Below are 14,151 nucleotides of genomic sequence, written 5' to 3'. Positions count from 1 at the left end.
CCAGCAGTCAAAGCAGTCACCATCCGGCTGTGCATGTTGAACCTGACATTGGCAACTTGCCCTCTTCCTGTACCTTTAGTCTCTTCAAACATAAGTTGAAAATAAGTGATTATAAGTAAAAGAAAATAAAAATCAAGTAAGCATAAGGTTGTTTATGAAGACATGTCAACTTTTTATTATTTTTTCCTTAAGTAATGAGAACTTTTAAAAGTTCGTTTTCTGCAAAACATTAACTATTAGTTTAAAAATGTATCTCAGTTGAGCTGTAAGTTTCCTAAGTGTTTGACTTCTCTGGTATGGTTTGTTTGCCCTTTGCAATGTTTGTTCTGTCTTCAGACTTCCAACAAGTCAAATACTAGGATAACCATAAATGTAAAGTAACCTCCTGGTTCTGTTCATTCATCCCTTCAGACTCAGCACTCATAAATTAATAAGTGAGTGTTCCTATGTCAATCCAGTCAGCAAGTGATCAATTTTGAACCTTGGCTTCTGAATAATACATCTGGGGTATTTATCAATTGAATTTTTCACATCCAGCCTAATATTTCACGAGAAAGAAGGTTTAATGATTTCTAACTCTCTTTTCTATTCCCACTGCCCCTGTCCAGGTCCTTGGCTTGAAATTTGGCTTTATTCTTACTATTGACATTGATTTAAATGACATTTATATTGCATAGAAAATGCTCAAAATGTCACTCCAATAGGCAAGCATAAGTCACTGAGATTGAAATGTCTTCCATCTCAGTTGGCCAGCACATCACCTCCATGAAAGGTCTCAACAGGGAGAGGAACTCGCTCTCTTTATACAATGACAATCTGGATCTGCTTGGGAGCGCAGGCACCTCCTCACACCTGGATGTCAGAGGTCGGCTTTGTCTCTTTCTGCCTTATCAAGGAGACATTTTGAACCCCGCTGCACCCACGTTCTCATGGATGGTGGCCTTTGATTCCTCTGGATGCAGAATTTGACTCTTGTACTTTTCCTGCCAGTCCTCCACGATGTACTGGTGGTAGGGGTCCTGGGAGTGCTCTCGCCTCTTGGATTTCACAGTGCTCACCAGGATGGCGACGACGATGAAGGAGAACATTCCTATCATCACCATGAGGTACAGGATGACGTAGTAGAAGTTCTCAGCATCCACCTTGGCCTGGAGTGCCGCCTGCTCCTCTGTGGTGTTCCTGCGCCAGTTGTCCATGTATGTGATAAAAATCCTTCGGAAGATGTCTTCCAGCGTCTGGGTCAAATTGAGTAACGAAGGCATGCTTCCCTCCTGCTGTGATTTAAATAATAAAATAGATGAACGAGGTTGAGGAAACAGATCCTTTCAGCATTTGCGAGAGGAGGGAGGGATACAGAGGGAGAGTGATATTTTCTCCTCCTCTTCTTTCTTTTTTTTTTTTTTTTTTTGTTTTGTTTTGTTACAGTCAGCCTTTTAATAAACCAGAGAAAAATCAAAGGCAGTATAATCACTTCATGTCAACTACAATGGCACGGAATGAACAGGTTTCAGCTTTTATACAGCATTTTGCCACGTTAACAAGCCCAGGGTGGTGGTGGTGGTGGTTTTTTTTTTTGAATTTTTAAAGTTCTCTGCCTATTTGTATGTCATGTGTACACACATAAAAGCCGCAGCTGTTTTTTTGTTTAAGAGTGATCTAATATACAGAATTTTAGCCTTTAAGGGTATATACCTCTTCATTTAAAATGCTTTCTGGAAAATCTGCTGAAACACATTTTGTCACAGGTAACATTAAAACTACATACAGACCGACCTGTGTAACATCACAGCCAAACATGACATTTTTTTCAGTGACTTTAGCTTTCTCTCTCTGTGTGATGCTGTACTTTTTGTTCATCATGTTTTGCTGTGATGTTCCTCCTTAACCTGCCTAGCGTCTGCAGGCACATCTTGTTAGTCTTTGAACTGATCATATACATTGTATTCATTGTTTGCATGCATAACTACTTTACAGAAAATCTTCATGGCGACTAAATGACACATATATACATTTTGATATACACATTTGTACATAAATGTATACATATGAAAATGAGGGAAAGATGAAGTTAATAGGTCAAAATGTTAATACTGAGTGGTACACTTACCTGTGTACCACTGTGTGTGTATGTGTGTCTGTGTGTATGTATGTGTGTGTGTGTGTGTGTATATATATATATATCTTTATGCTTTTCTCATGTTCCAGATTTTCACTAGTGCTCTTGCATTACTTACAAAGATTAGTAACCTCACAACAGCCAGTAAATTGCTGCATTCAAAATAAGCATTCAACAAAAATCACTTGACTGAAGCAACGCTCACTTATGAGTTATGGGGATGAAGGCAATGAAGACACAGTATTCAGGCAAAAGAGGCATGGACAGGCTTTCCAATTTGTTCCATCTAGTAGGTGTAGGCAGTGCCTTGTCCCAAAGAAATGAGTATGTACATCTGTACTTTCAAGAACATCGTGAGTAGGTGATGCCAAGAAATACCCTGAGCAGTCCCTCATCTTTCTCAGGTCTGTCCTGATCATCCCCACTGCCACCATCCAGCCACCAACATCTCTCCCTGGGAGATACAGGAGATACAGTACAATACAGCTCTCCCCGAAATCACCACCTTGGGGGTTTTGCCCTCTCCGTTCTGTACAGCAATGTGCTCTTTCCAAGAGGGAAACAGAATCATGCTATCCCCTCACTTTTAAAATGGTGCAATAGCTTCCTGTTGTTTAAAAAATAAAATCCAATTTCTTAACAGGGCTTACCCCACTTGATCTGAGCTAGCTCCTGACCCACCTCTGCAATGACCCCCTGTTCTTAAAGATTTGATCCCACCCGATTTTGTTCCTCCAAGTCAGTGAACTCTTCTGTCTCAGGATATTTGCACATTCTATCACCTCTACTCTTCCACCTGCTGCCTCTTTGTTCGTTAGGTGTCAGCTCAATTGCTACCTCTCTTGAATATATGTCATTCCTTCAGGAAAAGAGATGTTTCAGGTCTTATCATCTGGGAAAGAAGCAAAGAAAAGCTTCTAAGTATTTCTTCCACGGAGCAGGTCTTCCCAGATTTCCTCATTGGAAATCAGTGTAATGAATATATCTTTCTCCATCTGACATTTTAAGTTCTATTTTCAAAAAGCTCTAAGATCCATTTCACAGATCCCCCACCACCAGACAGTTAAGTAACACAGCTCTCTGTGGGCTTGGTCCACGCTAGACTTGGCCCGTGTCTTTCACCCTGGAGGAGACAGGTGAGTTCACACCAGCGTCCTCTCTCAAGGGCCAACTCCCCACCCTCTGCCCACACCAAGGTGAACCCTGGAAATGTGGTGCGGCAGGACGACTTCACCCAAAAAGAATGTTGTGATTTCCCCACCTTTTCTATCCCCTCTGCCTTGTTCTCGAGAGAATTCAGTTTCCATTTGAGAAGTCAAATTGGAAAAACAGTGGAACACAGAAACAACTGAAAAAAGACACAAAAGAGCCACGTTGCTAAGCTAAAGATCCTCAGGTGTGCTGAGAGAAGTCTGCACGTGAGATGAGAACCCTGAGCGCCAAGTTCCTCTGGAGTCATGGATTCAGCCTTTGCCAGCCCTTGAGAGTGAGAGGCAGGTACCCCAGTTATTTGTTCAGCTCTCCTCACATGGACAGAGGTTCACTGCTAAGCAGAGCAGGAGTGCTTTTTGTTCAGACCTGATCAGAGGGCTGTAAAGGGCCTGTGGGATTAAGTATCTAAGTGCTGACCTTCAGCCAGGTTGAGAAACTGGGGTCCACAGCGATTCTGAATACCGATGCACAAGATGTGCATGACCACAGGAAAAATCCAAATTGTGGTGTGTGAAAGTGGTTTCATTGATGGACATTATGCTAGAACATATTCAAATGGTGAGTTGATTTGAAGTTCTGACTCCCAGAATAACTGTTGAACTCACAGGCATCAACCATTCTTATCCTACCGTAAACACTGTAATAGGCGTTTACGTTGTTAATACCAACTCAGATATTAATGTGTTCTCTTGAATCATATGAAATTGCCACTTATCTAGGTTTAAATGGTCAAATATCGGCAGTTTTATGTAGTTCAACCTAATGGAAATTACATTTCCAATTAACAGTTCTTACCGCATCACACAGAACAAGATGGGCCCCTAGAGGTTATTTAGACTGGCTTAGTCTTTGGGAGGTGGCATAATTATAGCCTAGAGAGCTGAAATCACTTGCCTGAGATCACAGGGCTCTCAAGTTGACCACAGTGACCAGACTAGAATCTGAGTGACCCACATCAGTGCCCGCGCTCTCTCTGTCCTCACAGAGGTCACACATTCCAATAGCTGCCTGACTCCAAGGCCTGTGGCTGGCCAGCTCACTTGGGTAAAAAATAAAAGACTAATAAGACCTTGGTTTGAGCTTCCATACATCAATTCACTGTGCCTTGTCTCCAGATGATAGGATGATCCGTAATTCCAGTTCTCCCTGTCCTAAATATGTAATTCACGACAATGGCATCTGGACACTATCAGGAAAGCAACATTCATTTGACCCCCAAACCCAAAGTTCTCTTGTCTTGAAAGACGACGGATCCCTGGAATCACTTGGGCCTACAAAGGGCAGCAAAATCTTTTATTTTTATATCAAGAATAGGAAAAATGTAATCACATTTTTCAGCGCTTGTCTGGAGTTGCGCTGCCTTCTCCCCAGTGCTCAGCGTCCACTGGGAGATGGCCACATTCTCCTCATCCTCCTAGGACCCCTGACTCCTGCACATGTCTGGCCCGGAACCGTGGTCCACTGAGGCACATTGCTGAGAAGAGAGTCATACATTTACCACAAATCTCCCATTTCAAAAGAAAACGTCTTCCAGAATTTTCATCCAAAGGCAATTGCTGGAGAAATGAGCAAAGAAAATAGGAGGCAAGGAAGGAAGGAAGGAAGGAAAGACAGAAGGAAAGGAGAGAGGGAGGGAGCTGGGCAGGTGGGCCAGGCCACATGCCAGAAAAATCATTTATTTTACAGTGTTTGAGAAACAGAAAGGAGATAAATTTGTTACTTAATTCCTCAAAATATAAAGACTTTTCAATTTTCCATAGAACTTACGTAGGCAGTGTGTGAGCAACACGAACGGCCTTGGCTGAGCCCGGCTGCTCCGAGCCTCCTTGGTGGCGTTAGGAGCTCTTCAGGACTGTGCCTACATCTCGGGCCGCTGAGCACCTTCAGCTTATGACCAGCTAAGCCCTTGCTAACTGCAGCCTGCAATCCTAGGCTTTTACGAACCCGAATGTTTAATCTAATCTTCTGTGGAAAGTTAAACACTGGCGGGCGGCTGGAATTAACCTTGGTGCCTGATGGGGTGTGCCTGTGTGGAGCCTGGCTTTGGGCAGAGTGGCCCAAGTTCCCTCTTTGGGCCCCATGATGCCATCTTTGGCCAGGGAGGTACCTGGGCATAGTGAATCTCTTCTCAGCAATGTGCCTCAGTGGACCACGGTTCCGGGCCAGCCATGTGCAGGAGTCAGGGGTCCTAGGAGGATGAGGTGAATGGGCCATCTCCCAGTGGACGCTGAGCACTGGGGAGAAGGCAGCATGACTCCAGACAAGTGCTGATGTTCTGAAGACCTCCCCATGTGCTGAATTTTATTTCAATACCCTCTCTGGGACCATTTCCAATCGACTTCATAGCAACATTGCTGTCTTGTAAAATAGAAACTGGTCACAAAGGTATTAACTATATAGAGAAACGAAAGCAAGTCCAACAAAGTGTTTAAAGACCCACGAAGAGCCAAACAAACTCTAATTACCCAAAGGTCCTTTTCTGTCGTGGTGGGAATTGGACAGAGTGGGACATCATAAGAGCTGTTAGGAATGAATACATACCAGATGCCAGGTTCTTCCCTCAAATGTTTGTTATATTAATTTCATGAACCTTACTGCAGCCCAATGTGTAAAGCAGGATGAACTTGACAGCCGAGGAATCCAGGAACAGAGAAGGCAGGAGGTCAGAGGGTGGAGACGCATAGCCAGAATTAGGGCCCAGTCCCAGTGCTGGCTAGAGGTCACACTCACCCGAGATCCCTTGAGACTCAGGCGGATGACTCTAGTGACTCTGTGACTTGGGCTGTGGCCGTGTAAAAGGAAGTGAACTTTATTTCACAAGTGGATTTTCTCATTAAATGGTCCTCTGCTTTTCTCATTAAAAGGTGGTCTGAAGCACGCTGGGTGGTGAAGAAAGGTAAAGTTAGTGTACATATCAGGTGTGTTCTAAAGAACCTGCACTTGCACCAGCTTCTCAGTACACTGTTTGCCCTCAGGGTTGGCCCCACTGAACAAGACGAGGCAAAGCCAACCAGAAAGGAAATGTTGGAAGGTCCAACGGAGCTGCCCTGCGGGTCCTGCTAGCCCTGCAGGAGTGAGGATTCCACTGGGTGGTGGTGCCCCCTGCTGGTGGACTGGAGGAACAGAGTCCAGTCCCTGCTGAAGCAGCCCTGGCGGCCTAACTTCAGTCCCGCCCAGGTGGGGCCGAGCAAAGTGCAAGGCCACACTCTGGTCACTGAAGGCAGAACAGAGTTTAAGAGCTTGGCGCTGGAGGTTGACAAGCCAGGGGAGAGGATTGATTAGCGATCCTGGTCTTTGGTTCTGCAATCACAAGATGGAGATAGAAGTTCCTACTACATTAGGCTGTGATCAGATGAGATGTTGGAACTACAATACTTGGTATGCAACTCGGCATGTAGTAAGTGTCCTACATGTTTTGCTTTTGCTATGATGTTTAAGAAAAATAAGCAGGAAGACATGCCAGAGAAAAGTAGAACTTGGCCAGCTCTTAACGTAGAATAGAAAGTTCTAGCACCAGATGAAAAGCAGCTTCTTAATTGTTTACTCTTAGCTAGTTCTTACCTATATTCCACAACACAATACACAAAACTGAGATTGAGAATCTGGAATGAATGGGACATGGTGGCACACACCTGTAGTCCCAGCTACTTGGGAGGCTGAGGCAGGAGGATCTCAAGTTCAAGGCCAGCTTGGGCAGACTGAAAATAAAGATAACAAAAAGGGCTTAGGACATAGCTCAGTGGTAGAGAGCTCACCTAGCCCATGTGATGCCCTTGGTTGGATCCCCAGTGCCATAACAAAAGGTGGGGAGGGGAATGAAGACCTGGAGTGAGAGGTGGATGCAGAACAGAGTGTAAATATGACCCAGCTTTCAGTAGAGGCTGGAGAAGATGGAGGGCAGAGAGGTGCCCATGCCTCCCCTGCCAGGTTTCTCCTGCTCCTGGATATCTGCTGCTGGCTCCCAATAGATCTGCTCAGCATTGCCTCCAACGAGAGAGTCAAATGGTATCTGCCCAGAAAACAGGATACAGAAAAGCAAATCTTCTCTTTGAAAACCAAACCATAGCCCACATCTTTACAGGGCTCTTCTGCCTGCAGAGGGCTTATGGTTTTGAAACCCAGGTGGTTCCCATCCCCCCTTATTTCCCTTCCTTCCTCTTTGTCTGATCCAATGATCTTCTATTTTCCCCACCCCACTCCCACCTGCGTATCAAAGAGAATATTCAGCCTCTGGTTTTGGGGGGACTGGCTTACTTCACTTAGCATGATAGTCTCCAGCTCCATCCATTTACTGGCAAATGCCATAATTTCATTCTTCTTATGGCTGAGTAATATTCCATTGTGTATATGTACCACAGTTTCTTTATCCATTCATGTGTTGACGGGCACCTAGGTTGGTTCCACATTTTGGCTTTGTGAATTGAGCTGCTATAAACAGGGACGTGGTCATGTCACTGTAATATGCTGATTTTAAGTCCTTTGGGTATATCCCAAAGAGTAGGATAACGGTCAGATGGTGGTTCCATTCCAAGTTTTCTGAGGAATCTCCATACTGCTTTCCAGAGTGGTCACACCAATTTGCAGTCACCAGCAATGTGTGAGTGTGCCTTTTCCCCACATCCTCGCCAGCACTTATTGTCATGGTGGCCACCCTTCTCTCTTGCTTCTGTGAGTCCTATCATTTTAGGATCTGTTGACTTCCTGCTATGGCCACACCCTCTTCCCTCCTTCCCATCCTCAGCACTCACAATTTAGCATTAAAAAATCGTATCACTTCTGCAATCTGTACCATCAGAAAAATGAGAAATTATACCCCATTTGATTGAAATGTATGAATTGCCAAAATCATTGTACTGTCATGTGTAGCTAATAAAAAAAATCGCATCACAATTCAGGGTTAACTCCAACTTTATGGTTTGCACTGTTATTGTTTGAAAAAACAGATATTATCCTTTGGTAAGCCAACCCCTGAACTGAAGTTGCATCTCTCCTGTGTGCATTGTTTTTCTTGACGTTAACGATTATTCTATGTTTTAAACCTTAACTTGGATGTCTTTGCCCTCCTCCTGCTCACTGGCTGCGTCACTTGTCCCCATGCGTTTTTCTGCAGGTCTGACCTGCCCATAATCTGTTCACTTATCCTCAAGGCCTCCCCAGAGGTGCCCCCTCTTCCCTGCCCTGCCCTGGTCACCCCTGAGCCTGCCACAGAGCTGTCCCATGCAGGGTTCCCCTTCCAACATCCTGGGAAGCCTCGATACCTCTCTCCTCTGCTGGGAAATGTCCTTTCCTCTTTTAAGAGGAGCCGGGGCATGGATAGCTCTGCCCATTGAAACCAGACCTCTTTGTTTGTTTGTTTGTTTGTTTTAATGAAGTTCCTCAGAACTAGCTGACAGTGCAGAGCCAGATGTGGTTTGGTAGAGGCAGTTTAACAAGGCAGGTGCTGAAGTCTAGCCGAATGCACAGCCTGAGCATATTCTAAAGAAGCAAGTCCCTTCCTGTCGGTGTTCAGGAAGTGTCTTCACAGTAGGAGGTCTCTTTTGTTTGTTTGGGGAGGTTACTGTTGGTTTGTTTTTTCTTGGTGCTGGGTTTGAGTCCAGGAGTGTGTACCTCTGAAGGACATCCCCAGTTCTATTTATTTATTTAGATAGGGTCTTGCTGATTTACCTAGGCTGGCCTCCACCTGGCCATCCTCCTACCTCAGCCTCCTGAGTAGCTGGGATGACAGGCGTGCACTTCTGTGCCCAGCTTACAGTAGCAGTTCCTCAAGTCTTTAAAATGACCCATGCATTGCAAATCCAATGATGAGGTGACAAATCATGGGGAAGGGCCCAGTGAAAGAAAGCTGCTCACCTCAGGACGGGGTCAGGAAGCAGGGTGTGTGCTAGTGACCACCTCCTCCAGCCACATGCTACCTACCTACAGTGACCACCCAGTCAGTCCATTCAACCTAGAATGGACCTCTGAGGTCACGGCTCTCGTGATCTAAACATTACTGAACTAATGATTTTAAAACAAATGACTCAATATAAATGGACAAAAGATTTTAACGGACACATGACCAAAAACAACGTCTGTGATGGTAAGCATATGAATTCTCGACATCCTTGGAACTTGTGGTTTGATCTGGAATGTTCCCCTAAAGCTCATGTGTCAGGTAATGCGAAGTTCAGAGGTGAAGTGTTGGCTCAGGACAGTGAGGGCTGGACCCCCGTTTGATGGATTAACAACCTGAATGGACTATAGGGTGGTGACCACAGGTAGCTGGGGTATGGATGGAGGATGGGTCACTGAGGGCATGGCCTGGGGACTGTATCTGTCCCTGGCCTCTTTCTGTACTCACTCTCTCCCCACCCCACCCCCGTGTCTGTCTGTCTGTCTCTTTCCTGGCTGCAGTGAGTTGAGACCTTCCTCTGCCAGGATGTTTCTGCCTTGGGACCAGCCAACCATGGACTGAGACCTCTGACCACAAGCCAAAGTAAACTTTTTCTCATCTAAGTTGTTCTTGAAAGGCACTTTGGTCACAGTGGTAAAAAGCTGATTAACCCAGACATAACGTACACCGACAGGAGATACGACTACATACCCCACTAAAATGGTAAATGTAAAAAGACTGGCAAAACCAAGTGTTGGTAACTGGAGGCTCCATATATTACTGGTAGGAATGTAAATCATGACAAATACTTTGAAACAGTTTGGCAGTTTCTTAGAAAGTTACCATATGGCCCCAACCTCTAGATATTTACCCAAGAGAAATAAAAAATGTATGCCCCCACACACACACAAAAACCTATACATGAATATGCAGAGCAGCTTTGTTCATGAGAACTAAAACCAGAACAATCCAAGTATTCCCCATCGGATAAGTGGGTAAACAAATTGTGGTATATCCATTCAATGGAATATTGCTCAACAATAAAAAAGAACAAACTTGTAATACATGCAAAAACACCATCAGATGAATCTCCAAATCACCATCAGAGGAAAAGAAAGCAGACACAAAAGAAGTTACACTGTATGATCCCATTCCTAGAAGTTCCAGAGTGGGCAAACTATAATCTACAATGATAGAAAGGAGACCAGGGGAAGACTGACTGCAAAGGGTGGAGAGAGGACCCTGGGGTGATTGTCCTGTCCTGTGTCTTCACAGTGGCCGTAGTTATTTAGGCGAATCCGTTTGTCAGAACTCGTCGAACTGTACATTTAAAGTGGATATGTGCAAATTTATGTAAATCACGCTACTTTATTGTCAATTTCTTAAAAATCCACATGTATGTAGGTCCCTTGGAGATTTATGTCCCCTGTCTAGGGCTCTCCTGTTTACTTCAGGTTCAAATGTCCAAAATCTTACTTGATGTTCCCACTTGAGTGTCTAACGGGCCTCTCAACCTCAAATATCCGAACAGAACTCTTAGTCCCCAGGAAATTTGCTTCTTCAGTTCCTCCCCCTTCAGTTATGTCAGCCCAAACCTGAGAATCAGCTCTGGTTCCTTCCTCTTGCTTATCGCCTGCACCCAATCTACTAGAAATACTGTTGGCTCTGCGTCTCGTTAAAGAAAAACCTCTGCGAGTCTTGGGCACAGGGTGTGAATCTGTCCACCGGCTGGGGGGGCACTGACCCCCAGAACCTTCATAAACTCGATGGTCACCCCAGTCTCCCTGGGAAGCATGTGGGCTATGGTGCCATGGACCAGTGCAAAGAACAACTTCTGCCGTCTCAGGAGCCAAGCGGACACCTGTCCTCAGAACTGACCTTTCTTCCTGCCCTTTGTCCTTGGCCCTTTGCCCTGAGCCTTGTTGGTTCCGTTTCTGCACAGGGAGCCCCTCTGAACGTCCCCTGCCACCCACTCTAACCCGCCTGCCTCCCTCTCACGAGGTCCCTTAGGATCCCGTCTGGCTCCCCTGGGCCACCCTGCATCACCTTTCTCCTGTGCCCAGTAGGTGACCCCCGACGGTGACTGTCACCCCTCTGCTGGTTTTGTGGCCGCACCGACCCTTCACAGGGTCTCCCAACCTGGTCACTTCTCTTCAAACCTGGAGAGTGGGATGCTTGCCCACTGCTCCGCCCCGTCCAGATGTCCTCAAGAGCAACCTGCACGACCTCCCAGAGACCCAAGCCCAGACGCCCGGACGTGCTGCCCCTCTTACAACCCTCCAGGATTCCCCGTGGATTCCCCTGGCCTCAGAGTGAACTCCCAACGCCCAGGGCAGCCCCTCGGGCATGAGCCTCCAGCCCTGGCCCTGCCTCCGATCTCAGCCTCCCTCACTAGACTGATCCTGCTTCCCTGCTCTTCCTTTTCTACTGTGGCATCTGCCTTAGGGTCCCCTCGCTGTTGGAACTAATTACCACAAACTTCGTGACTCCATAACGGTTTACTATCCTCAGGTTTGGAGGTCAAGTGCACGCGAACGTCCCTGGGTCAGGACCAGGATGCTGTGTCCATGTTCCCCGGCTCCTGGGCTCTTTCTGGCACCCTCCAATCTCTGCTGTCATGGCACGTCCCCTGCCACCCACTCTAACCCACCTGTCTCCCTCTCTCGAGGTCCCTTAGGATCACGTCTGGCTCCCCTGGGCCACCCTGCATCACCTTCTCATCCCAGGATTCCTCCTGATCAGCCCCAGGGTCCCTCCACCACCTCAGGCAGCACGTGCACAGGCCTCAGGGGCAGAGGGAGGTCGTGGAGGGTCTCTCATCCAGTCTGCCACAGTGTCATCGCACTGGTCCTTTCCCACAGGTCTTTGAGCAGCTCATCCCATCTCCAGTTCAAATCTCAGTCAGGCTTTTCCTTCACCACCCATCTGTACCACTGACTCCCACCCAGTCGCCAAACACCATTTTTATTTTCCTGGGAGTATTTTGTATTATCTGAAGTGCACAGGGCTGCCCCATACTGTTGCGCAGGCTGGGCACTGCACAGCCCAGAGGACAGCATTCACTTGGATACAGTGTGAGTGGTGTGTGCACATCCTGCACAGCTGCGCACTGCACCTTTGAACTCTAAAGTTATCCAGCTTAATGGATCTTTTTTCCTTTCCCTGTCTTTAACCAGAACTTAAACTCCATGACAACAGGGACCTTGTCTGTGCTGTGCAGTCTGTGTCTGTTTAAACAAACTGTCCCAAAGTATCCCCAATGGATGGGGACAAGTCTAGATTCTACCTGTGATGAAATCAACAACCCAATCAAGAAGGCACCAAAATCAATCTTTCAATCAAATAGATGCTGGAAAAAAGAAACTTTTCACTTTTTGAAACGCATGAACAAAACCTGAAGTTTCTAAATGGGACTCAGGAAACGGGTTTTCTTTGATGATATTCGTGTGAGTGTCACGGTTTTCTGAAAAACTGGAAACAGCGGTGCTAAGAAATAGCGGTAGATTCCTACAGCTGAACCCTCAGCTTCTGCTTTCTCTGGGCCCCACTTCACAATATTAGAAGAGGCGACAATCATTCTGGAGTGGAAAACACCTTTTGACTGAGGAATCACTACAGTTTTTTGTTTTTTTTCCTAAGCCATGAAAAAGCATGAACCAGAAAGCAGCCTCAGACCCCAGCCCTCCTGACCTCCCTAGCCCTCTGGACCTCCCCCCAGCCCTCCGGACCTTCCCCCCAGCCCTACGAACCTCCCCAGCCCTCCTGACCTTCCCCCCAGCCATCCTGACCTTCCCCAGCCCTCCTGACCTTCCCCCCAGCCCTCCTGACCTCCCCCAGCCCTCCTTGTCCATCCGAGGGGAAGGAAGGCTTTCCCTGAGGCTCCTTCATCTGCCCAAGGGAAGAACCTCCAAGAGGAAGGAGATCAGGATAGCAGACAGACAGACTTTCCCCCAGTGCTCCTGAGGCAGCTGCCTGGGACCCCCGGGCCACAGGACCACCTTGTTCATCATGCCTCTCCTCCCTCCACCTCCACCAGAGGCCCCCAGGACTCTGTAGCTCAGAACCCTATTGGAGCTTCAGTCCTTCCTGGCCCTTGGTTTCAGACTGTCCACCTGCAGGTTGGCCAGCCCTAAGCTTCTTCTCCTGTTGGTCTGCCTGTTGCTACTTTGTCTCAGCTGACTTAATGAGAACCTTCCCAGGGCTGGAGGGACCTTTCCTTAGCCCCTCAGCTGTGCGAGGCCTGGGGGCTCTTGTAAGAAAAAGCAGATCAACATAAACAAGGGGCACAGGAGGGGCCTAAGAGCCAACTCCGTCCGCTCCCCGTTTTGCCGAGAATCCCTGCCCTCTTTACCTCTGCTGGGAACCCAGGTTCCTCTAAGGGCCCCCAGAAGACCTTTCCAGGTGTGTGGTCTTGTGTTGTTTGATCAAGAAAAGCAACTGTAAGCACTGTCCCTGGAAGTTTGCCAGGAAAGTAGATTTTAGATGCTTTCTTCCCACCTGTGTGCGAACACCATAGACATGTTAGTAGATGATGTGAAATAGATGTTATTGGCTTGGCCGTAGTAATGATTTCTCTCTCTCCATACATATTATGTTGTACACCTTACAGACAATGAAAAAGAGAGTCTTATAAATTTAAAGAAATATGGAGGAATGATGAGGACATATATTGTAGAAATTATTCTAGTTCTGTATAAGTCTAAACTATTTTATTTGAAAATAAAATATTTAATGTTTCTATTCAATATTCATTGAATGCTGTGCCATTTTTGAGACAGATATATGTATTCTTGATGATATCTTTCCTTATTCCCAGAGCGCTTTGTTTGGGCAGAATTTTTAATGTTTTGTTGTTGTTGTTGTTTTCTGGAGCTTTTATTTCTCATTCAAAGACAGAAGCCAAGGACAGAGTGTCCAGGGTGGGAAACACCCTGTCACCCTGCCCTCCTGC

At 46.4% G+C, this 14,151-nt stretch overlaps 1 protein-coding gene across 1 annotated transcript; it reads right to left on the bottom strand.

The window, feature by feature from the left end:
- Positions 1–244: 244 nt before the first annotated feature.
- Kcne2 (potassium voltage-gated channel subfamily E regulatory subunit 2) lies at positions 245–1,269 on the bottom strand. Its single transcript, XM_015478729.2, has one exon. It carries the CDS (start codon positions 1,260–1,262, stop codon positions 891–893), a length of 372 nt encoding a protein of 123 aa, XP_015334215.1. The 5' UTR covers positions 1,263–1,269; the 3' UTR covers positions 245–890.
- Positions 1,270–14,151: the final 12,882 nt, after the last annotated feature.

This window comes from Marmota marmota, unplaced genomic scaffold (assembly GCF_001458135.2).
Source record: "Marmota marmota marmota unplaced genomic scaffold, marMar, whole genome shotgun sequence".
In the NCBI taxonomy this organism is placed as follows: domain Eukaryota; kingdom Metazoa; phylum Chordata; class Mammalia; order Rodentia; family Sciuridae; genus Marmota; species Marmota marmota.
Note: the sequence above shows the minus strand (reverse complement) of the source record. Positions and strands in the feature narration are given on the sequence as shown.